General features: G+C 41.1%; 2 protein-coding genes across 2 annotated transcripts in view; one reads left to right on the plus strand and one right to left on the minus strand.

Annotated features, from left to right (window-relative positions):
- The window catches only part of LOC139695036 (uncharacterized), a 30,037-nt gene extending 13,392 nt beyond the window's left edge, over positions 1-16,645 (minus strand). The window contains exon 1 of the mRNA XM_071593628.1: positions 16,299-16,645. Coding sequence (XP_071449729.1) covers positions 16,299-16,322 — 24 coding nt within the window. The 5' untranslated portion in view covers positions 16,323-16,645. The remainder of the gene's footprint in view (positions 1-16,298) is intronic.
- The window catches only part of LOC139695037 (deubiquitinase DESI2), a 182,751-nt gene that overhangs the window by 45,182 nt on the left and 113,262 nt on the right, over positions 1-24,307 (plus strand). The window lies entirely within an intron of this gene.

Consider the following 24,307-nt stretch of genomic DNA (forward strand, 5'->3'; position numbering starts at 1 on the left):
CATAGGGAAGAATGCAGGACTACAGTCAACTAGTATTTGGAATGTGGGGCTGATGAAAGGATAAATCACTCCCAGAGTTTACTTTATTGCAAAATTTAAAAAAAATTTAGAATCTAATGGTTGTGTATGAATTTTTTGTGGCTAAGGTAGCATAAAGGAGCATGTCATGTTTAGTAGACTTCCATATCCAATCATTTGTTGCATTCTGTGATGACATATCCCACCTCCAATGAGTGGAATCTTGCATTTCAATGGATGTTCTGCCTTCACCATATTCCCAATCTATTTCAGCATTTTTATCGGATTTTGGTGGGGCTGAACCAGCAGAATCCTGTGGCCTCATTCCTTTTACTGAGTTGCTTCTTAGGCTAATGCTGTTGCCAGATTCTCTCTTAATCTAATGCATTGCTTTTCTAGTATTTCGGAATATCCATATATTCACAATGTAGGAAAGTGCCTGTGGATACTGGAATAATTACTAATGAGTTCCCTTGACCTCTTCTTTATGGCATCTGTTTTCATCTCTCCAAAGTTTCCTTTTTATTGGAGGAACCATAATTGCATGGTTTTCATTAGCAGCAAATAGAATAATTACACTCCCTTACACATGTTCAGCAATGCTCTTTGTTTAAATGCACATTTTGGTATTAATCATTCATTACCTTCCAATTGTGATGAAATTTGCATTAATATTTTGTGTAATTTTGTTATTTAAGGTACTTAACTGCTATTTCTTAAAATTATTAAAATTAAATTCTCCAAAAATTCTTTTTAATGGTTACTTGAAAATATTCGTTATTTTGATTTTTCAAGAAACATTTGATATAAAGGTATAATTAATGTATTCTAACACAAAAAGATAACATTTCCTTCGTCTTTCCAAAAATATGTAGATTTTCACCTCTAAACCTACTGATGTCTTTACTTGGGGCTATTTATATTTTAATCCTCTTACTCACGATGAAACCTCAGTATTGCTGTTAAGAGTGTTAATGAGAGTGCTTAAGGAACATAGCATTACTTGAAATGTTTCGTCTGATATTACGCAGGTTATGGACATTTTCCTCTGAAAATTCCAAAAGCATTAAACTTCAGGGTAGGGTTAAAATTTAACCCAGTTCAAGAATAGCGTGGACTTTTGGACACTATGCGGCAATATTCTCGCGAATAAGCAATCCAGTTCGGGAAAAGTCGATGTTTTCGCCGTACCCACTGCACCAATTGCGAAGGAAAAATATATATAACTCAAGCTATGATTCACTAATAATTTCTTGATAGTACTTTCTGGGAAATTAATGTTGAGATTTTGCAAAGAGATTGAATCTTTTGAACCTTAAGAAATTGTACTTCTTGTTCAACTCGGTGCTACCTTGATGAGTTTATTTGAGCAATCTAGGTTGTATCACTCTAACACTTGTTGCCTAGAATATTTAAATGAAACACCAAACATTTGATGACACACGAAATCGAGCATTGGGCGTATCGTGACGAATACATAAACCTGGCTGAATGAAGAACATATTATTTTGAAAATAAATGCCTAAATTGTTTTAAGACTATCAAAATATTGATAATGCAATATCCCAGGGGTTCATCTTTGATTATGATTTCTCTGTATTTTCATAATACGTTATTATCACTTAGAAAGCGCCTGCGGGCAAGTCTTCCAACGCGTAGCTAGCTAATAGAAGATAGGGGCAACCGGCGTTATCTCGGATCAGTTTAATCGATGCTACAAACTTATGCCATTAATAGCACTAACTTTCGCCGAGGTAGAATGGATGGTCGATGCATGGATAAAGGTTGATTTTACGTTCGGAGTATCTTGTGTAATACACGAAGCCACGACAGCAAACGGACAACGTGCACGTGGTTGTCTAACTCAATCGAATACAATTTCTTCGTTAACTTGACAGTGCATTATTTCAGCATTATTAGGTTCGTAAAGAGGGTTTTCTGCTATAAAAATGCTATATTGATATTTTTGAAAATATTTGTATTCAGTTTTCGGTGTTCACATTTTTGGTTTCATGCACTTGATGAGACGACATTTGTGCCACGGTATGCTATTGGATCTAACATGCACCAAAAACTGACGGTTACTGGCGCTTTGTACTATTCATTATCCCTTATGACGTAACATCTACCACCGACTTTTCGGTGTGCGTGCTTACACAGGGTGCGGCAACATAATTACCTTTTTTCAAACGCAAAAGGTTTTTAAAAAGGAAGTTGTGTTGCCACCCTGTATCTCGTAGTCCGAAATTTTGAAAAATAATTTTCACACAGACCCTAAAGTGTATTTATATTCCCTGAATAACAAAAATTAATGACATTAGCTTTTTTGTCGCGGATTTAGCCGTTGTAAGCGAGGGTAGGCGGTCGGCATATGGTCCACTGCAGTGGTCAGCGTTAATGAAGGTTCAATAAGCACAAACCAAATTTGTTATTGTACCAATTCGATGCAAGTGAAATTCCGTTCATAATTCCTTCGAACTTGGTCTTTGTGATGCGCCAACGAAGTGTTTCGCAAATTATTCTCATAACATTTCTTTTGCGCTCATATTGAATACGCTTCGTTTCCACAATAGACCGTATTGGGCGCTTATTAATCACCTTTCCTCTACCGCTCCTTTTCAATATTGAATAGAGCTTCCTCAGAAGGCGGTATATTTTATCTGATTCCATGTGAAGGGATTATCTTATGCATATTGACGTCAGCTACATCAGTGTACTCGTATTTTGTTAAGCCATGAGAAATTTGTGCCAAGCATGCATCTAATTAAAGAAATCCTTTATGAGCGATGGTCGCCACTTCGCGAGAACAGTCAACTAGCAGTCTGTATCTACTTTAGATGTATGAGACGGTACTGTACATGTTACCGAGAGTGTACTATAGACGTGGACGCTGACCATTGGCGTCCTGTACAAGCTTACATAAATAAGGCTCGAAGATGCCCGAAATCGGCGTCTCTTTTTCTTAGCTCGTTACATGTTTGTGGCGGCGTGGTTTTGACTCATGGTTTTATTTTGAGGTTGTCACTTCTGATAATTAAAATAGTTGTTTTTTCCACAAAAGAATTTTCCATAGAAATACAGAGACATCGTAATGATTGAAGGGACGTACTGCAAGATAATTTTGTTCCTAGAAACATTGAGCATTAGGTGGAATTTGCAGATTCGGTTCAGCCATCCGCGGTTTCCTCTGCCTAAACGAACAAAATGGGATATTTCATGTCGCAGGACTTAGAAATAAACAGTATTTAGTATCTTGTTATATTAAAACCTACCCTTAATGGTGGAATGCAACAATCGTACAAAGCTAATGAAAAGTATTGAAGAAGAGAGGAGCCTTTCATTAAAAACATGAATGAATGATTAAGAATGAATATTGAATTTGTGTGCAGAATAAGGTAATTTCACGAGTTGTACAGTTGTGATGACACTATTTCTATGGAAAAGAAGTATCATATAAGGTAAAATCTTGCGCAAGATTCTGCAGCAGGTTCAAAACGCTACAGCAAAAATATGACTATTCCCATCTGAAATTTTCACAAATCGCTGGACACGAAATAGTTATGCAAATCTTAAGTTTGCGCATTGCTGAGCTGTTACCATGTTACATCCAATTTGGACAATTATTATTTCGACATTATATTTTAGAAGTTCATCACGTTCTAACAAGGAAGGCCTTATCACCGTTACTACCAGACCAATACCACACTCCTATGCTCGTCAGGTTCATCATCGCGACAGGGACGTATTGGCCCATAGTTTCACTGCGTAACCGCTGCGAATCAGGGATTAGATCAGGCAGATGTGCATTATAATTCCCCTAATGTCGTCCTTAATAATCGTTGCATCAGTTTTCGCCTAGCTCATTTACCACTGACGATGCCGTGACTGAAAAAACCCAATTCGTCGGCCGCGTGTTCGAGCCGTATCCATCTAAGGACCAACAATCAGTCGACGATTCAATAACCGCGGATTGTGGCGCAAGCGATTCTCTTCACTTATCCAAAATCGCGTAGCCGTGATTCCTCAAGGGATCCGAGTAGAAAGTTCGCAGTCGACCCGCGCCTCGGAGGTCACGGGTCACTAGAAACCCCAACCTAGTTCCGAACGGTTTCCCGGGAGGGGACTACATCGACTGCGGGCCATCACGACTTGCCTTCCTCGTTAGCGATTTCGGGGATGTCAATCCGATTTGGCCATCCCGTGACAGCGGCGGGCGCCCCTAGCGACGGATGCGAGAGCGCCAACCGTCACCGCGCGCGTGTAGGTTTCTCCTCCGTGGGCGTCGTGAGCCACCCACCCCCTCTCCATTCCGCGGGATCCAATTCGCAGCACCACGTGAGCCCTGTGAGTCGATCTCGCCCGGAAGAGCACCGTCCGCCCCCCTTTCGAGTTCGTCGCTGCACCGGAATCAGTTTCGAATTGACACCAATTAAGAGATAGCCCAGTGGGTGTAGCGCTGTAATAAAAGCCTTACCGAAGGGCCCGGGTACGATTCTGGTTGACGCCTCTGGTCACCCGCGGCCTCACCCAAGCCATGTGATTTTTTTCGGGTACCAGAACTTCCCGGTAGACCATAAGAGGTACAGGGAAAGGGTCTGGCCCCCTTATTGGCCTGATATGTTGAATTCTCTCGCCAAATAAGTTTTGAGGGAGTTCTACCTTTGTATATCAAACCAGCCTACGAGTCGACTACTGAGCTTTTTTTTCAAGGAACACACAAATCGTCTTAGACCTCAGTGAATGCCGTGCCTTACCCGAAGGCCGAGTTTCCTTTAAACTTGCAAATCAAATTCTGATTTGTATTCATGGGATAGCATTGACGTAATTTGATAAATGTATCATAAAAAGGACTAGGATGGGCTATTTCCTCTCAAATTTTCAGGCAGATGCATGCGAAAACAGACGAGAAACTTGTTTGTTTATGACAAATGTTCTGTGCGAACTGTAAACTAGATTGCAATTGTAGTCCATGCCGCACTAAAACGTAGGAGGTGCCGGAACATCAACGTGGCGGACGTTTTAATCTCCCAAGTGAGTAGGGAAGAATCTTGCATTTTAAAACAGCGAAGAGCCACAGTGAGCACTGTAAACCCTAAAAAGTGTTCGCACTAAGTGTGCGATTTTCTCCGTGTTGCATTCGTGCAAGAGGAGTAACACTGGGATTGGTCGCACGTTAGTCCAAACGGACGCAGGGCTGCCTGGAATGTTGGCTAATGGGGAAAGGTCCAATGAATAGCGGACTAAGGATCTAGTGGAAGAGGAATAAGAACAGTGAATTAAAAAAGCATAAGTTTATAAATTTAGTGATCATGAATTTTCACAAAGTAGAGCCCCAAACTATCGAATTTAGGAATTAGAAAATTTGTGAGATTTTGGAGAATAAACCCCTTGGAATATCTCGGAAGGTGGATAATGTGTAAGTTGAAATGAGAAATATAAAAAATATAAATGGGTGAAAATCCAAGCCTGTTAAGTTAACACTGAGAAAATTGCCAGTCAAAGAAAGGGCTGAGGGTGTATGGATGAAAGTAGGCCGGGAGATAATTAAGCCATTAGTGAGGAAGGCAGACAAAGAAATGCAGCCATTGTTGATCGTACTGAAGAATCAGCATGGTATGGAGTGATGAGAAATGGTTATAGCGTGAAAGTAATGAAATTCTCTAGAAGCGAGTAGGTTTTATGAAGTATCAAAGTTGGAGGGCACACATTTGAGCAATCGGCTTGCTTCACTCATTTGAGCTGTGTTTTAGACGTGAGCATTTTGGTAAGGACATTTGGATGTGTTTCTTCAGCGACGGGAGAAATTTCAAAGGAAATTACGAAAGGGACTCGTGAATAAAGACGATGATGCGGGAAGATTTTGTTGTGGAGCATAGAACGTCCAGTGGCTGCGTAACCTAGGGCTTGAGGGAAGGAAGAAATATTTAATGAGAGTCTTTAAAGATACGAGTTTATAGAAGAATTGGATGCAATAAGCTGGGAAGGATTAGATAGTTGGGGAGAGGGGAACTCGGAGCGGGGGGAGGATTTGAAATAGGCGGTAGGAGAGCGTGCGCCTGGGGGCGTGTGGAGGGGACCTCGAGAAGGATGCTGTGCGACAGGGTGAAATGTGCGAACCAGAGAAGAAGAGCGGTGTGGACGGAGAAATGGTATTCAGGACGCGAAGGGAAGAAGAGAACTACAGGAAAGAGTAGGGTGTGAAGTTATTTGCATTTTTCAAAAGCAATTACGATGTTCACTACAATAAGAAATAGTTTTCGAATAGTGGACAATAGAAAGTATGCGGTATGAAAGAATGATTTATTATAGTGTGAGGTTGTGTCTTTTCAAGGAAGGCAAGTAGTATGTGGCGAGAGAGGCAAAGGATAGGCACGTTGGATGATATTAAGGCAGGTAGAAAGTAAGTGTGCGGTCAATTTGTGTCTTGTACGAGGAATGTGAAATTGGTGAGTTTGTATTAATCGAAAACGTACCTTAAACGGTTGATTACCACATTGATTGGAGAAAGTGTTGCATGAATGAACACATTTAGGTTTCGCGATTATAACGGAGGTAGATACTGCTGAATAAGTTGTCACCATTTTCTGAATTATGTCCATTTGCATGTGACAGGTTTATTGTAGCGGCGATAACTCAGAAACTGTTAATGTGAGCACCACGAAAATGTATATTTAATAACGCGATTAAGAGAAAGTAGATGAAATGCTTGAACTTTGGCCATCCATCTATTGGAAGGGACACTTTCGGCCATTTTTCGAGCACAAGTGGCTCCATCACAAAAATAGTTTAAATGAAATGAAAGATCTGAGGACTATTTTTATTACAAATACAAACACAATAACCGGAAAGGGGGAGTGGCGAGTTAGTGCATCAGTCGTTTATGTAAAATTTTACGCTTGCACAAAAAATGAGTAAATGTCTGCTCATTCCATAGACACCCCTCCCTATGAACTACTGAGATGAAGAGGGACTTATTTTAGCGTCGGATGTCTTTTTGTGTTTTTTTTTGGGAGAGGTAAAATTTTTAATTGTAATAACAGCCATCGTTGCACCGATGTGTAGCCTGTGTCCATCCGAAGCCTACCTTCACTGGGATTTATTCACATTAAAATTATGATTACTCTCTTCACAGCGTACTTCACTGTTTTAGTCATTATGTTCCGGCCTTAAGGTCACGTGCAATATCACGTTATCTATACCATAATGGCATTATTTAATCTACATAGAAATTTAACCCATGAATTAAAAAATTGATTATCAATAATCCTGTGATATTTCTTCCGAGATGCAATTGCGTACTTGCTACTGAATTGTTGGAAATGAATCTCAAACTTCAAGGTAGTAAGAAAATTAATGAAACATATTCGTTCCCATTCACATCAAGCAATAAAGTGTGAACTGGAGTTAAGCTTTAGATTCGTATTTAAAAACTTAGAGGTGCTTAGGTTTGATTTTGTTATCATTGAGTATCGTGTGTTGGAAGAGCGGGTATTTGGGTCCTCCAGTGATGGTATCTATTATTATCTATTATCTCACTTGTTCTATCCTTGGGGTCCAAACTGACAATGTACTGTGGCACCACCTCGGTGTCACTATTGAACTCGGGTGTTCTGGACGTTTTTTAAAGTGAAGATATTGCATGCTGCCCTCGTGACTCAAGGCTATTTTCACTGAAGAACTATTTCCGTGAAGCACCATATTATTTTTCTCATTAAATGATGAGATAATTGAGTTAAATAGCAATGATCTCGAACCAATATGCAGAAAATAAACTATAAATTCCTCTCCTGTTCTCATTTATCGTATCACTCATGACGGTAAAAAAAAATAAAAAGTCGTTCAAACTCGAATTTTAATTGTTTTTCTGGCTCTTATGAATGTGGTTGCCCCACGGAAACCCCACTGTCTTAACCGGCTTATTCCCCTTGATAGAGCGAATGTTGAATCTATTTCACCCCAGTGGAAGAGGGATTTCTAAAAAGAGTTTTTAAAAATAGACAATAAAAGGAGATGATTTGGAGATTCCCTTTATGTCGCCTTGCAGAGGCACTAAGAAAAACTTTAAATGGACCCCAGAAATGCACTACCTACGTAAGAGTCGCTTTAAAAGGCTTCCCTTCTCTTTGGCCAGAGAACAACCGTATGGAGAAAGTAATGTTCTGATTTCATCAGATTTTTTTCATTTATCGATGGCCGATGTCTCGATGTGACCAGTTTTCTTGAATGTTTTCACTTTTTAGAGTTATGCAATTAGTCTAAATAGTTTTTATTCTTTGTGATTCTTAGGAATTCAGATTAGGAGGCTAAATTTAGTAAGATTTATTCGTATCGCCTTTAATTCTCATGGACATGAATTTGGCTGTTCATTAGAGTGTGTTTTACAACGGCGACATAGGAGCAAAGCAAATCTCCTGATTTTGGTTTGAAGCTCAATGAATCTGAGTCTCACTGCCAGAGTGGTGAAACGTGTAGTTTTTATTTCAATCAACATATGGTGGTCGCAGAATTTAACGACTAATTTGCTTTAAATTTGAGTCTAGTTCGCTACTGATGGATATCCCCCACACAAATATTTTTCTCAGAGTGTCTAGAATTTTACTGCTATTGAGTCATTACATAGAGTGACGTCGAAATCGATGTGTTAACTTTTGAATTTATTTGCTACATGCAAGCACAATTGGCGAGAGAGTGCAAGTGGCGAGATTGCATTTATTTCGGTCATGAAGTGAGCAATTTACTCGGTGTCATTCAGAGTACAAGGGATATGGGGATTTCCGGTTAGCCTTGGCCCACTGGCTCGATTCGCCCCTCCCTCCCTCGCGTCGATGTGTCTCGACGGCTGTTAACTCCATTCGCGTGCGCAACTCGCCTCGTAGGTCAAGACGTCGCTGTACACGCGAAGGGATCGCCACGAAATTTCACCTTGGGACCCGAAAAAGGAATCCAACGCACCAACTTCAAAGCAAAGCTAATTTATCAATCACTCAGCACCAATCGCGAATGTCTCCCCTAAGTGAAATTCATTATGGTAACTAATGAAATTCCAATTTCATTTTTACGAGGTGAATCTTGTATATGCGAGGTCGATTCGAAAAGTAAGGTCTCCTATTATTTTCATGAAAAATAAAATTTATTCTCAACTTTGCGTACATCGTTGGAAAGTTTGAGCATTTAGCTTTTTTTCTACGTAGTCGCCTTGACGATCAATCACTTTTTGCATCCTTGTAAGCAGCTTTTTAATACCGGCGCCGTACCTTTCTCCCGCAGCGTCGCGAAGCCAACTGATGACTGCTTCTCCGATATAAATTCATCGCCATTTATTGGAAGTATACGGTGAGGTGTGTATGGACATCAAAAACGAGCGGAAGTGGTGCGGGGAGTTTTTTGATGGCCGGGAAAACGTCCACGATGAGCAGCGGTCGGGGCGGCCGAGTTTGCCGGAATGAGCGTTGGCTCCAGTTGACGAGATGGTGTGCAATAACCGGATAATCACCCTTCATGAGATAAAGGAAGGCCTTAATGAAGAGATTGGCTACTTCGCCGTGCAGAATATTGTGTCGGAGACCCTAGGTTCGACAAGGTGTCTCAGCAAAGGAGTGGATTTGCATCATGAAAATGCACGTCCATATGTGTCACATCAAACGACCACCCTACTCAATGAATTCGGCTGAGATATCATCGACCACCCTCTCTACAGCCGGGACGTTGCCCCCAGCGATTACCGTTTGTTTCCCGCTCTCAAAAAACACCTTGGAGGACCAAAATTCCAGTCAGACGAGAAAATGCAAGGAGCAGTCGTCAGTGGACTTAGTGACGCGGCGGGAGAAAGGTACGACGTCGGTATTAAAAAGCTGGTTACAAGAATGCAAAAAGTGATTGATCGTCAATGCGGCTATGTAGAAAAATAAGCCAAATGCTCACCCTTTCCAACGATGTACGCAAAGTTGAGAATAAATTTTATTTTGCATGAAAAAAATAGGCGACCTTACTTTTCAAATCGCTCTCGTATACAAGAATGCACGAAGGAAGAAAGGAAATTGTTTTTTATAAAGAGGGAAATGTCAAAAGATGAAACGTACCCTGCCGTTTAACATTGTTATCTCGTATTTTTTTAATCGATGCAGTGCGGAACGCTTCCTTTAGGCCTATATTTTATCAGTGGAGCGTTAAGTACTGATTATTTTTAATAAATCGAACTTACCGCTGTCCCGAATCACTTCTTTTTGAGGTTTCTCAAGAGAGAATACGCACGTGACCGTCGGAGGGGAACAATTTGTCCGCGATCGTATGTACGCCACAAAGGATCACTCAGACTGCTGGCCGAATGATGTCGCTGGTAACCGAATATCAACAGAATTGGGTTGGAGGCATGTAGCTTGGGAGGGGCATCTATACTTTTCTAACGTAACTAGATGTCATTTGATTCAAAACGCTGGAATTCAATCCTAGAGCTATTGCGTGAAACTGCATTGAATCTCGTCCACCATGTTTTCCCTCGCTGGCACTATTGCCGTCATCATCATGAATTATGAATCCGACGATGGATAACCTTATCTGCCTATCTCGAATTCTTACCCTGTTACCTGCCCTTCCCTCAACCCCTTTCCATTGTTCCCTGCGCAAACTCTTCAATGAAACTGCTTTTCGTGGTTAATCCTTGGTCTTCTTCCACTGTAATTAATCCCCTGTTGTTTTTCCTCCAGTTATTTGGTCTTTGGTAAACAATTTCTTTTTCCTCAGGATACCTGTACAATTAGATTCCATCTTCTTACAAGTGCCCTATTTCATTAGCTTTTCTCATTGCTCACTCTTTGAAGTACATCTGCGTTTGTCAATCTGCCGACATCAATTTCGATTTCATTCTTCTGTTGGAGCAATGTCCCTCCTGTCTTCTTTTCTTTGCTGCTACATTCATCGTTCACCTCTATTTGTCATGAGTGAATTCGATCGTAGATACTACTTTACATTGTAAATTCCCATCCCTTGATAATGCTGGAGAAAGATTTTGATAATGCGCTTTACGATTGGCGTAATACACAAGGTCTGTCTCAAAAGTAGCATAACTTGATTTAAAGTAGCATAACTTGGTACCTGATGACGACGCCGTTGCGTTGAAACCGGTAGTACGAATAAAAATTGTGTGGAAGTTACAAAGTATATTCATTTAAACGAACATGAACCTCCACAAAGTTGAGCCCGAGACCATAGAATTCATAGCATAACTTATTTCTCCCGGATAGACGAACGGAAGAGCGGCGGTTTCTCCATCTGGGTTCGAGGGAGGAGAGTCTCAGGAAAGGCTAGAGGCCGGTAGCAGTTGCCTCCCAGCCTTTGCAAAGTGTGGATAGTTCGTTTGTAAAACCTCTATAAGGTGACATCGTTACGCTCCGTCATGAACCAGTTATTAGAACAGCCATCAAATTTTGCGTGAGACTAGGCAAAACCCGGAGAGGGACTCATGACATAGTCAAGACAGGTTATGGTGATAACGCCATAGGTAGATCGGGTGTTTTGGGTGGCACGAGTTGTTTCGGGAAGGTAGAGAACATATGTATTGAGGACGCTGAACGTTCAGGACACCCTTCGGCCTCAAAAATTGACGAAAATCTTGCAAGACTGAAGGCTTTGTTGGAAAGATAGGCATCGTATATTAAGTGTTCACATGGTTTCTGATGACACTGGCATCCCGAAAAGTAATATGCATCAGATTGTGACCGGAAACATGGGCATGAGAAAGGTGTTTACGAAGTTGGTGCCGCGAGTGCTCTCAAACGAACCAAAGGAAACTCGCACGCGGATCTGCCAAGAGATTCTCGATCATATAAGTGATGGTGCACACTTTTTGACGTTGTTCCACCAGACCTCTTCCTCTTCCCCACCTCAAATCCGTGCCGAAAAGACGTCACCATGGATCGGTGGGATCGTTACAACAGGCCGTGACGAAGGAGCTTAAGAGCATACCGAATGCCGCCTCAGAAGGCGTACGAGGTGTGGAAAACCCTCTGGCAGTGGTGTGTGGGTGCACAAGGGTGCTACTTCAAATAAATTTCAGTGAATTTATCAATTCTGGCAATATATTTTTTAATCGACTAAGTCCTACTACTTTTGCGACAGTTCTTGTAGTTCTGACGGTCACAGTTAAGAGTCTTGGGTGCGATGGGGATTGCAGGTTTCGGGAGGATATCCAATCATAGAGACACAAGAAATTACACTCGCTCTTTTCTTCGGGGATATTTCGCGTGTTAGGCCGCTTTTATTATCACAACCTTGCAAAACCTTCCATCTCTATCCTTTAGAAATATTAGTGGAAAACCTTCGGAATCCCGAGAAATCGTCTTCTAATCTACCTTTACGATGAACGTCGTACGTCCACACAGAGGCCCAAAATGAAAATGAAACCTCCCGGAAAGTCAAATTTTGCACTTTTATTCAGTTTCCAAGAATATTTTACTAATAATGTACAATACGCTACGCGTAAAATAGGGTGACACACAGGGCTTTTAATTTTATCCGAAAAACGGTATAAACACTCAAAGATGGCTAATGGAATCGGAAAAAACTTGAGAACGTTTAAGCAATGGTGGTTTTTCCTTATTATTTCTTTGTAGTGGCAAAGCGGTGGCCTCTGCGTGTCTTCACTCAAGAGGGCAAGACAGCAAAAAAGAAGTAAACTCCAATATGAGAATATAGCTTCAATAAAATGCATGAAAAATGGATTGGAACTATGTGCTCACGTTTGAGTTTATTTTTCTTGCTGTATTTTCCCTTGATGAAGACATATAGAGATCGTAAAAAAGAAATGACAATCATCGTTGTGTAAGTTACGGTATGCACATACACCCTACCCTACTTCTGTGCAGAATATTAGTGGAAGCAAACCCAAATTAAAATGATTTTGAGAAATTTATTTTAAAATTTCACATCAAAATTATGTAAATTATAAAAAAAATTAAATTCAATTTAATAAGTTAAAGCACAAGAGCTTTAAGATGATATAAAAGGTTTGTATAAAAAGTATTGATAACAATTTTTTCCTGACGTGGGCGCGAAGTGCTGAATTCATATCGTCGTTTAAGTGTGTGCATTACCGCAGATCGTATTGCATTTGATAAGATATTTAGTGCGCACCATTATCACTAAAAATTTGGCGATGTGAAAGGTCTGAGCTTAAATCGTCGCTAAGGCATTCACGGATTACCAAAAGCAGAGTCGAGTGTCTGCTTCGATAAGACCTTCCGCAATGCCTTGAAGAAGACCACTACTCTTTGGATCACGGCACCAGTACACTATTTCCTATTCCCAAAAGTGAAATTCTCCCTCAAAGGATACCTTTATGGGACCCTAAGTGCCGTCAAAGAAGCTTGCACGCGTACCCTGAAGGACCTTCCAGAATCCGTCTGCCAGGGAGACTTCGAGTCGTGGAAAAGTCACTCTGGCAAAAGTGAGTCGACGCTCAAGGGATGCACTTGGAAGAATTTTGAGGCATTGTAGCAATATTTGAAATAAATCTATTTTTCTTTCGAATCTTTTCCCGATACCATTTATGCAAAAAAATTAGGTCATATTTAAGGTAAAAATAATTTAAGCCAATTTGGTAGCCGAGAAAATTTGCAAACTGAAATTAATATAGCCTAATTGAGCGAGAATATTGCTTGGCATTACACGTGCTATTTGAGCTATATTTTAGTATCTGTACCCAAATTCGACTCAAATTTATTACACTGCTATAGAGTATTAGCAGAGATCAGTAAAATAAGTTAGGCTACTGAATGAAAAGTACAAATTTTGACTTTTGGGTGTATCTTTCATTGCCCAACTGCTTTATGTCAAAGTTGATTCAAACACGAATGATCCCAGTTATACGTTATTCTGATTTGACTTGCTAGCGCGTATTATGGATCAAGTAGTTCGTATTAGTGCGAAAGGTATTGCTGACAGTTGTAAAGTGTCAGCTGTCAGACAGCTTAACGCATATTTAGCTGTTTTAGTGCATCCGGTATCACATAATTTCCAGGCTTTCGTGATATCTGTTTCAGCATAATAAATTTCGTGTTTAAAGAATAAGCACATGAATTGATTGCTCATAAGAAATTAATTGTTTATAGAGTCAGCAACTCCGAAGTAGAAAGAAACCAGTTCAAAAGTGAGAATCAGGGGGGGGGGGTGCAACTTACATTGACTCTGATTTTAATATTATTATAATCGTACAAATCAATATACTTAGTCGATACATAAAAATTACGCGTTTGTTATTATCATGCACATTATAATATTTGAGGCGGAAAGGTAGCCTAGTGGTTAGAGCGCCCGGCTACCTGTCTGAAGAGTCCCGGATTAAAGTCTATGAGCCTTTTATTTAATCTTGGATGTGATACTTTGGCAGCCCCATCGAAGAACCCAATACTGGCGGATTCCTAGTGACAAGAACTTCGTGAGAAATCGAATGGAGGGATAAAGGGGCAGGTTCTAGGTTCCCAAGTTAAGCAGTTACACTCACTGCGAACCAGCGTTGATTTCCATCGTCAGTTTCCCGTACTTCCGACCAGCCCTCATTCCTTCCAAAATGACTCTTAAACCTTCCATGGGCCTACACAGCATTCTCACTTCTGTCATGGCATGGTCAACCTCCCACAAAAACTCTCAACATCTCGTCCACACACTTATTCCACCTTCTTCAGATTTCTGCTAGTTACGTCCTCTCTTCCCCCGCTACGGTACACACGTCGTTAGTCTCCCCCTGCTCCCGTCTGATGCCTGGATCCAAACACCAGGTTTCGGGTCCGTAAAGAACTACGCTCAGTATTTATCTATCAAACTATACGTATACATAGTATCCTGCCAACCACCGCTAGGGTGTGTGGGTGGTGTGTATGTATGTGTGTGTGTATATATATATATATCGATGATGTTGAAGCACTCACAAGAGCAATATAACATTTGTACGTCACGTGCAGTAAAAGGACAATCACATTGTAGATTGTTTTGAGCTTTCGGCGTCTCCGAGGCCTTCTGACTCTCTCTATCTCTATCTCTCTTTCTCGGTCTCTGTCTGTCTGTCTGTCTCTCTCTCTCTCTCTCTCTCTCTATATATATATATATATATATATATATATATATATATATATATATATATATATATATATGTATATATATATAAATATATATATGTATGTATATATATATGTATATATATATATATATATATATATATATGTATATATATATATATATATGTATATATATATATATGTATATATATATATATATAAAAAAATATATATATATGTATATATATGTATATATATATATATATATATATATATATATATATATATAAAGGTGTGTGTGTGGATATATATTATTTTAGTAAAGTTGATCATAATTACTATAGGTACATGCACTACGATTTATGAGTGAGCTATACTTCCCAGAGCATAAGAAAGGTGCTGTAGATTTGAATTAAAAAATATTTCTCCCTTCTAGCGCGGTTGGATAGAGTTATTCTGATCCCATATCTTTTGTGGGAAAAATGACATCTTAAATCTATCTGTTCTACCCTTAATTTCAACTTTTATTTACATGATCTCTCTCACCGTAGTACATTTGGTACTGATGGTTAATTTTCAGCACAATCGCTAAAGAAACCTTCCAATATTTGCAAGATATTTGAACTGTAATTTAACTTTCGCACCATTAGTGGTTCCCAGCCTATATATTTGATATAATTCGGCAGCCAGTCCAAATTTTTTCCATCTTTTTTCATGGTGCCCTGAGAGTCACTCCTAGGGGTGTGGCAGGGGATGTTTACATGCCAGGAATGCAACATTAAAAATAAGGTTTTTTAAAATTGTTATTTACATTAATGCATATTAAAAGTATTCATTATTTTGTAAATACTACAATAATAATGTCATTGCATTTTAAAAAGCTTGGGCCATCCTCTGACCTACATTTCAGCACGCCACACTTGAGGATGTTGCTGCATGCCTTGTGTGGATTCCCCCCCCCCCCACCGCCACACACCCCATTAGTGCCTCGGGAAGAATTTACTTCGAATCCATTTAAAATGTCTTAAGGGATGTGCCCCTGAATGCGACACAATTATGTTGATTCCAGGCTGTGAAATAAAAACTTTTCTGTGGAAACGGATACAAAGTTAACTTCAGAAAATATCCGCTATTCCCGCTGAGGGAACCCAAGCCTGTCGATGTCTTTGCCGGTGTTGTGCGTGTGTGGGTGTTCCTGTGTAGCAGTAGCGGGGGCTTTCGGGGGGTCCTTACCTGGAGTGCTCCTCCGGCGGCCATCGTGTGGCCGGGACAGCTGATAGTGGGTTCCGCGCCCACAACGCGTGATCAATCGATCGATTGGCGGGGGCGTGCCGGACACTCAAGCGTTCACTCACTCGCCGAAGGGGTTGGGAGCGGCTTGCGTCGACCCTTTCGTTGCACTTCCAGTGGGAGGCTACACTTTCTTCCTGGAGAGGAGATGGCGCGGTCTAGCGGAGGAGGAAGCAGCGGGAGAGAGCCTGGCGCTCGCGGAGCCGTTGGGGGTACTGCGGGGGCCTCGGGAAGCGAGGGCCCTTTTGTAACCTCTCCTCCATCCGGAGATTCCCACGCTCTCCGAAGGGGGGCGGCTCGAGGTTTCCGTGGGATTACGCGACTGGCTCCTAATGCGATTCTTTCTCCCCTTAGTGTTTTTTCGCCCTTCGGAGGAAATGGACGCCACGCACACCGCTCTTGCTGAACTGCGTGAGTTGCGAATACGGTGCCCCCCCCCCCCGACTTAAAAGTGACCCTCTCTCCCGCTCCCTTCGTCGTACGTCGACCGTACCTCAGCTTCCACCATCCCCCCTTTCCCCCTCCCCCCGTCGTCTTCCGTCGCTATTTTTGTGGGGTGGGGTTGGAGGAGAGGGTTGCAGGTGCCGGTGCAGTCGAAAGAATCGACTGCGGGGTCGCACGAGATCCCCGAAAAATTAATTCTCACCCCCATCCCGGAGTTAAACAATATTTGGAGCTTCCGTAAAAATTTGATTGGATCTCTAGGAAATAATAATGTTGTGTTTTTGTTTTCTGAGAGGAAAAATTTCAAAAGACGATCTACTAGCGTAATTATGCTTTACCGTTAATTATAAATTACTTTAAACTCTTGTGTATATGAAATGCTTGTCAACTATTTTGCCTTTTCGCTGGCTCGGTACCCCCGGAAAGGTGGAATCTATTATTCCTCGTCTCCACCCATTCATATGTGATAGGAATTGCTTTTTGAAATATTAGGGCGTAAAAGGCACTTATTATTTAAAGAAGGGTTGCCATACTTCCCTATTTTTGCGAGTATGCCGTCTCTTCCGGAGTAAGAAACATCTTCCGCAAACAATTTAAAATACTGAATGAATCCGCCCTTCGCCTAATCAAAATGAAATTGGAATATTTTTTAACAATATTTATGTGCTTTTTGCCAAAACCGTTGCTGTAGTCTTGCAGAAACGCATATAGGGTGCCTAGTCTGCGTAGTTATTTTTCAGCTTAGTATTACATTTTTATGTAAATTAATATATTATTATTATTGGTATTCTCCCGGTTAATGTAGGTTCTGGACAGACACAGCCTTTGCAGTGTACAACACCTGTTGTATTTACCTGTTCTAACAGAAAACACGACCTGGCATCGGACACTACAGTAAATACCTGTTCAATTCCGTATACTTCCTTCTTCCCTTCATCCCGTCCCACATTCCTGTCCCATTCCTACCTCTTCTTCGTTTGCCTAGAATTCTCTCCTCTAATACAGTCTTCACATCCCATTGGCAATCAAAACGCACTGAATCCACCTTTCCTGCCTCCTTTGAAGTTATCCAAACACTTCCCTCTCCTGCCCCTCCATACCTAGCACTTCCTCGTTTGTTTTTCTTTCTCTTCATTTCACCACTTCCATCCTTAGCCACATTTCAGAAGCCTTCAATCTAAGCCTTTCATTTTTGTTCAATGACCATGCTTCTGCGCCGAAGTATGGTTATTAGCATGTATTGCCGAGGAGTTTTAATTCCGCTACAGACTACACAAAATTACTTCAAACTTGAAAACTACTCTACAACTAAAATGCGATTTTTTCATAAAAATATCGCGTATTTATGTATTTTGTCCTTCAAATCTAATGAATATTGGAAAAATTGTATATTTGAAAGGGAGCTATACGCTACTCATTCCAGTTTTCTTGGAGTTCACAAAGATCTTATCTCAATTCTCAAGATGCGATTTCACAATGTTGAGCCAGAAACCGTTGAACAAGAACGAACCCACGCGCGCCGCTGCAGCACTTTAATTTCCTTATCTCCAAATATTTCAAACGAATGATTTTTGGAACGATATTAATGGACGTTAGCCCTTGGTCGGTGAAGGAGGTCAATAATGCCCCGAAAACTTCATTCTTGAGACCAAATATGGCCTGACATGTGAACTCAAACCATCGTCGAAAACCATTTCGTTGGCATTTGGATGCATATATTTCATTATAATCGAGGAATTAGCCTTTACTCAGTTTGAAGATATTTACGAAGCGTGCGATCAAGAATCAGTGAAATGTCAGTGGCATTTGAACGAGGGAACAGCGGTTATCACGGGGTTCTCCACGTTTAGCCGCAGAAAGGCCAAGGGTACGGGGAAATTGAGTAACGCACACCATAGAAACCGGATGAGGGAACAAAGGCGTTGAAAGTGCTTTTTCGAAGGGATAATCGTGGTTACGAAAGGATCCACGGAGCCCTATTGTTTAGGAGGGACCGTCCGGAGTCTCCAGAAATAAGTGATGATACGGACAGAGGTGAAAATTATTACTCGGGGAAAAAAAGGTCAGCTCGCTCCATCCCAGACTACTAACATCTGGTCGTACGGAAAAGCGCTTGCTTTTGTTTGCTCTCTCGGCATTACTCTGGCTTCCATTCATTCCAGGGGCATATAAAAATGTGATTTGGGTGAGTTGGCGTGTTTGCACGTTGGAGATGAGCGACTACCGCCTACTTTGGTGGCAGAATGAAATCGGATGGCGGGCCGAATCGAAACGGTCGTTCGAGTATGGAAGTTAGAAATGGACCTCGGGGTGATGGAGTCAAAACAGGTTAAGCCTTTCGAGGTGTGGCGGTACCGATAAATGTTGAAGACCTCATGGGTGTAAAGAGTGACCAATTAGGAAGTCTTTCTTGGAGAGAATTAAAGAGAAAACGCGCGGATGGAGCATCATATGGGTGGGTCGGGCGCGAAGTCCTGAGTAAGACAATGTTGGAAGTAGCCGTTGGAGGCAATAAGAGCTGGGGCATACCTCGAGTGAATTATATCGATCAGATCATGAAAGATGCAGGCAGACCCACTTGCACAGGACTCAATAGGCTAACTGAAGACCGGAACTTTGGAGAACGAAGACTAAGGGCAGCCAATTCTAGGATTGAAAATGCAAGACGAAGAAAAAGCGTTTAAGGTTGAAAGAAGAAATATTAATAGAAGTTCTATGTGCGGAGTAAACCCAAAGAAGCATTTAGGGCACTATTTGGAGCGTCGAAGAATCTTTAACAGCAGGGAATGCAGTGCATCAACCGCATTTTCCCGCTCAGTCACGGCCGAGAAGGGTATGAAATGCATAATTCACATAAATTGGCTCATGAAAAGTTTTATTGAAGAGAAACAAAAATTTCGCATTGGATGCTGAATTCGGATTATGCCATTATTAATTAATGAGAGTTTTCTTTTGCCAAAGATTGAATTATATTAGGTATCACTCTAAAGCCTACCTCTATTGGACTATCATGCAGAGAGAATTTGCAGTCCCTGGTAACTAATCTATCAGCAATAATGCCAGTGTTACAATGCAAACAGCTTTCACGCTTCTCCGATGCTGCCCGATGCTCATGGAAGGTCCGACATCCCTTTCCAGTTGACCCAGTATGCTAATTGGGCAATTTCCCGTGGTACCATTAATTTCTATAGATAATTTATTTGCACCTTTTTTTTGTAAATTTTATTTTATTTGCACTTTTTTTAATTTTCCTGGGAGTTAGCTTATTTGTGCTAGAACATATTCGAGTATGTCAAATGAATATTTTAAGTTATTTCTTCCGTTCGGAACTTTTGAAGAGGCAATTTTGACAGTCACTTACCTGCCTTCCATGGCCCACAAAATAAGCAAAAGCATAAGTTTCAATAGGCCTAATAATGCGATCAATGGTGATCTCTTTAAAAGCTGTGAAAGTACAGCTTCTATAATTGAAGCGGCTAATACTTTTCGATAACAGTTATAAATTTTGTCTTGATAACTCAACAAATCAAATTGCGTTTTACAAATGCATCTTTTCAATAATGAATTTTCTTCATATTATACTAATTCATGGTAACACTTTTAATTTACTGAATTTTTTCTCCTAAAAAGTCACATTGCATCTCTTCTCTACGAAAACAATTAACTCAAACGTGGTCTGAATCAGTCCTCAGCCGTTTTAAAAGTCAGAATGATGTGTGGAAAACCAGTTAAAAGTTTGAAATTTTTATGTTAAAACTTAAGAAGCAATTCAATATATGTAATTTTTCTTCATTATTTTATCCTCCAAAGCGAGATATATTTTATGAATGAAAATAAATCTCCCTAGGAGGGTACATTTTTGCCGTTAGTCTAACTTACCATACGTTATGTTAGGTTACAAGGTTTGTATAAAAAGTATCGGAAAAAATTGTCGGGAAATATATTTATTTCAATATTGCTACAATACCTCAAAATTCGTCAAAGTAGTACATCTTTAGAGCGTCGACACAATTTTGCCAGCGCTTTTTCCACGACTCGAAGGCTCCCTGGTAGGCGGATTCCGGAAGGTCCTTGAGGATGCGCTTGCAGGCTTCTATGATGGAACTTAGGGTCCTGTTGGGGTGTCCCTTGAAGGAGGATTTCACTTTTGTAAATAGGAAATAGTCTGCTGGTGCCAAGTTGGGACTGTAAAGGGGTTGGGGAATCGTCGCGATCCCGTTTTTCGTCAGGTTGTCGGTTACTTTGGGGCGGGTGTACCTTGGTGTCTTCGGGACGAGTTTAGCGCATATCTTTCGCATCGCCAAATTTTCTGTGATAATGGTGTTTACTGTCATCTTATCAATGCTAATACAATCTGCGATCATGCGCACACTAAACCGATGTCCTGAATTCAAAACTTCATGTACCTGTTGCACGTTGTCGTCGGTCCTTGACGTCGACGGCCGTCCAGCATGGGACTTGTCCTCCTCACTCTCTCGGCTATCTTTGATGAGCTTTTGATATTTAAAAACTGCAGTTTGTGACATGCTTTCATCGCTAAACACTTGGCAAACCATTCCCAACGTCTTCGTACCCAATTTTACCAGTCCAACCCAAAATTTGATGGCGTATCGCTGTTCAATCGTCCGCTTCATTTTGCGCTTGCATCAAATCATTCGGCAGGGGTCCACTAAAAACGCGATCTAGGCTGAACTAAAGCTCTCAGGCGATTGGTGCTTTAAGCCTCCTGAATAGCAGATTCTCTACCAACGAGCCTGCACATTGCGAGCGCTCTGCGACATCCAGTCACACCAGGAAAAAAATTGTACTGATACTTTTATACATACCTTGTATTGATATGACCTAGGTTTCGGGGTGGATACATCACATCAGGTGAGAGGTGAACTCTCAAGAGGGCTCTTTTACCTATTGTTATGGATGGGGCTGAGTTAGAGTGGGTGGATGAGGATAATGGGAATGGCCACTGAAAAGATCACTGGAGGGGAGGGGGAAGAAAGGGTAGAGGAACATTAACAAAAACATGTTCCCGATTATTTTTATACAAACCTAGTAGTTAGCATGTGTTAACACTTTCAAATCATTGAAATAGTAGATAATAATTAAAACAGACTTATTGAATGATATTCAATGCAGTAAAATTAGAGAGGTAATTTTTCTCATTCCATAGCCGTGCCTCTAACCCCCTTTTCCCCTCCCTCCCGCGTCGCAGACACTCTTCCCCCGCACCCCTCAGCCACACAGCAACCCCTTTTCCATTCCCGATCTTCCCGTTTCTCCGCGGCAATCTCTCTTCTTCCGTCTCCCGTTCCCTCTCACCACGACTCTTATTTTCTGCATCCCTCTCCTCTCCCACGGGTCTCAAAAGCCTTCGGTTGCGCGTTCATCCCGTCCCTCAAGCTCTCATCACTGAGAACGATGAAACGATTCTCTCCCATGTCAAACCCGACGTTGTATTCACTCCATAAGTCTCAACTTGATTTCTGCGTCTCTCCTCAAAGATCTCATCTCTTCATCTGCGCCCACAAAATCGACGTCCTCGGAAGGGCGTGGAACGAGGGCACCAGTCATGCGTGCCCGAATATCAGATCTGTTCATTTGGCTTCTTCTTGAAAATAATTCCACTGTCTTGGAAATTCTTATCCTGATGGTATCAATATGTTGCGAAGTAGTCCACTGGGCCACCGACTGGAGAGTCCGGGCTCGACTCTTGGTGACACCTCTGATTACACTCTCAGCCTCACATGCGCTGTGCAATTTTTCGTAAGTACCACATATTCCCGGAGAACCGAAGCGGGACAGGAAATAAGGGACGGGTACCCATTATTTATTTACCCGTTATTGTGCCAATTTCAAATACTATTTAGGTCTTAGTGCTTGAGTGAACTCTACCTACCTCCAGATTGTCTACTTTGGTTTGGCCTGCCATCAACGACAGTATCTGAGGTGCAAAATACCATCAATGCATACGAGATGAGCAACTAGTAATAAAAAGAACAGAAAATATAAGGTTTAGATAAAATAACGACAGCGTTATAAGCTACGAGGCTCTTACTTAAAATAAAATGTTTCCTCCACTGCTGGAGCTCCTTTGCCTAATCCCTTGATCGCTTGTGGGAAAAATGACATCTGAGATCTCTCGGTTGTAAACTTGATCTCTCTAATCTCATTTCCATGATCTCTACTTCCATAGTACAATGGGGCTAATAATACATTTCCAACGCCAACCCAAAAATAAGACCTGGTTCCATTTAATAAATGAGATGTAATCTGTAATTTAACCTTCGCTCTGTTAGTGATTCCCAACTTAGCTCTTCTAATGAATTAATTTTAATGTAATCATCAGCGAATCACAATACTTGGAGCATCCTTTATTATATGTTTAATAAATTGTCATTCATTATAAATCGATGATGGTGTTTTGACTGACCTGACTGATAAAGTGTTATTCCATTGCTTGGAAAGGCGGTTACGGCAGGATAAATGCCATCTAAATGTGATGGATATGGGATACTTGAGATGTGTATGCGGTAAATACGAGGGTCATCCGGAAAGTAGTACCCGTTCGTGCCGCATGAAGTGCTGACGACGCGAGTAGCCGCTGGACGAGGTCAGATAGCTTCAGTGGCTTGTCTGCCTTCTCTGAGCCAAGTTGCGTGACGCTAGCATTGCCTGTGTTGTTTCTGTGATTGTTTACAATGTTTAAAAAAATTGAGAACGCCGCCAGTTGTGAAGTGAGGGCAGTGATTAAATTCCTCAATGCAAGAAACGTTCGCCCATGTGATATTCATCGCCAATTAAAGGAGGTGTATGGAGACAATGTAATGGACGAGTCGTCTGTTCGGCGGTGGTGTCGCAACTTCAACATGGGGAGGGGGAACACACACGACGATGAGCGTTCGGAGAGACCGTCTGTCATTACAGACCAACTGGTGAGCTCAGTTGACGAATTCGTGAGGAACGATCGGCGCGTCACAATTGATGACATCTGTGAGCATTTTCCCAATGTTTCTCGAACAATTGTTCATGAAATAGTTAAACACCATCTGCATTATGCAAAAATTTGTGCAAGATGGGTCCCTCGCGTATCTCAATGAGCTGGCGGCGAAGGACTATGCAGCAGGAATACAGAAACTTGTCACACGTTATGACAAATGCCTTAATTTGCTTGGAGATTATGTTGAGAAGTAGTTTAAAGTATCCTCTTTCAAATAAAATTTTTTATGTTTGTTAATATTTACTTTTGTGTCTTTATTTCACGAACGGGTACTACTTTCCGGATGACCCTCGTATATAGAGAAAAGTGAAGTCGAGGAATGAGTGGATTTTTTGATTGTGAAAGGAGTGTGCTAAGCTATTTAAACCAGGGAAAGAGAATATCAACATCAGAGCGTCAATTCACCGTGCAAGATATACGAGAAAAGAGGAAATGGTTTGAGAGAGTTGGACGGAAAGAGGAAGAGAAAAAAAGGCGTGGGCAAATGCGATCTGAGAGGCCTTCAAGGGAAGAA

The sequence above is a fragment of the Hetaerina americana genome, unplaced genomic scaffold (genome assembly GCF_022747635.1).
Source record: "Hetaerina americana unplaced genomic scaffold, ioHetAmer1.1.p SCAF_6, whole genome shotgun sequence".
Classification (NCBI taxonomy): Eukaryota; Metazoa; Arthropoda; class Insecta; order Odonata; family Calopterygidae; genus Hetaerina; species Hetaerina americana.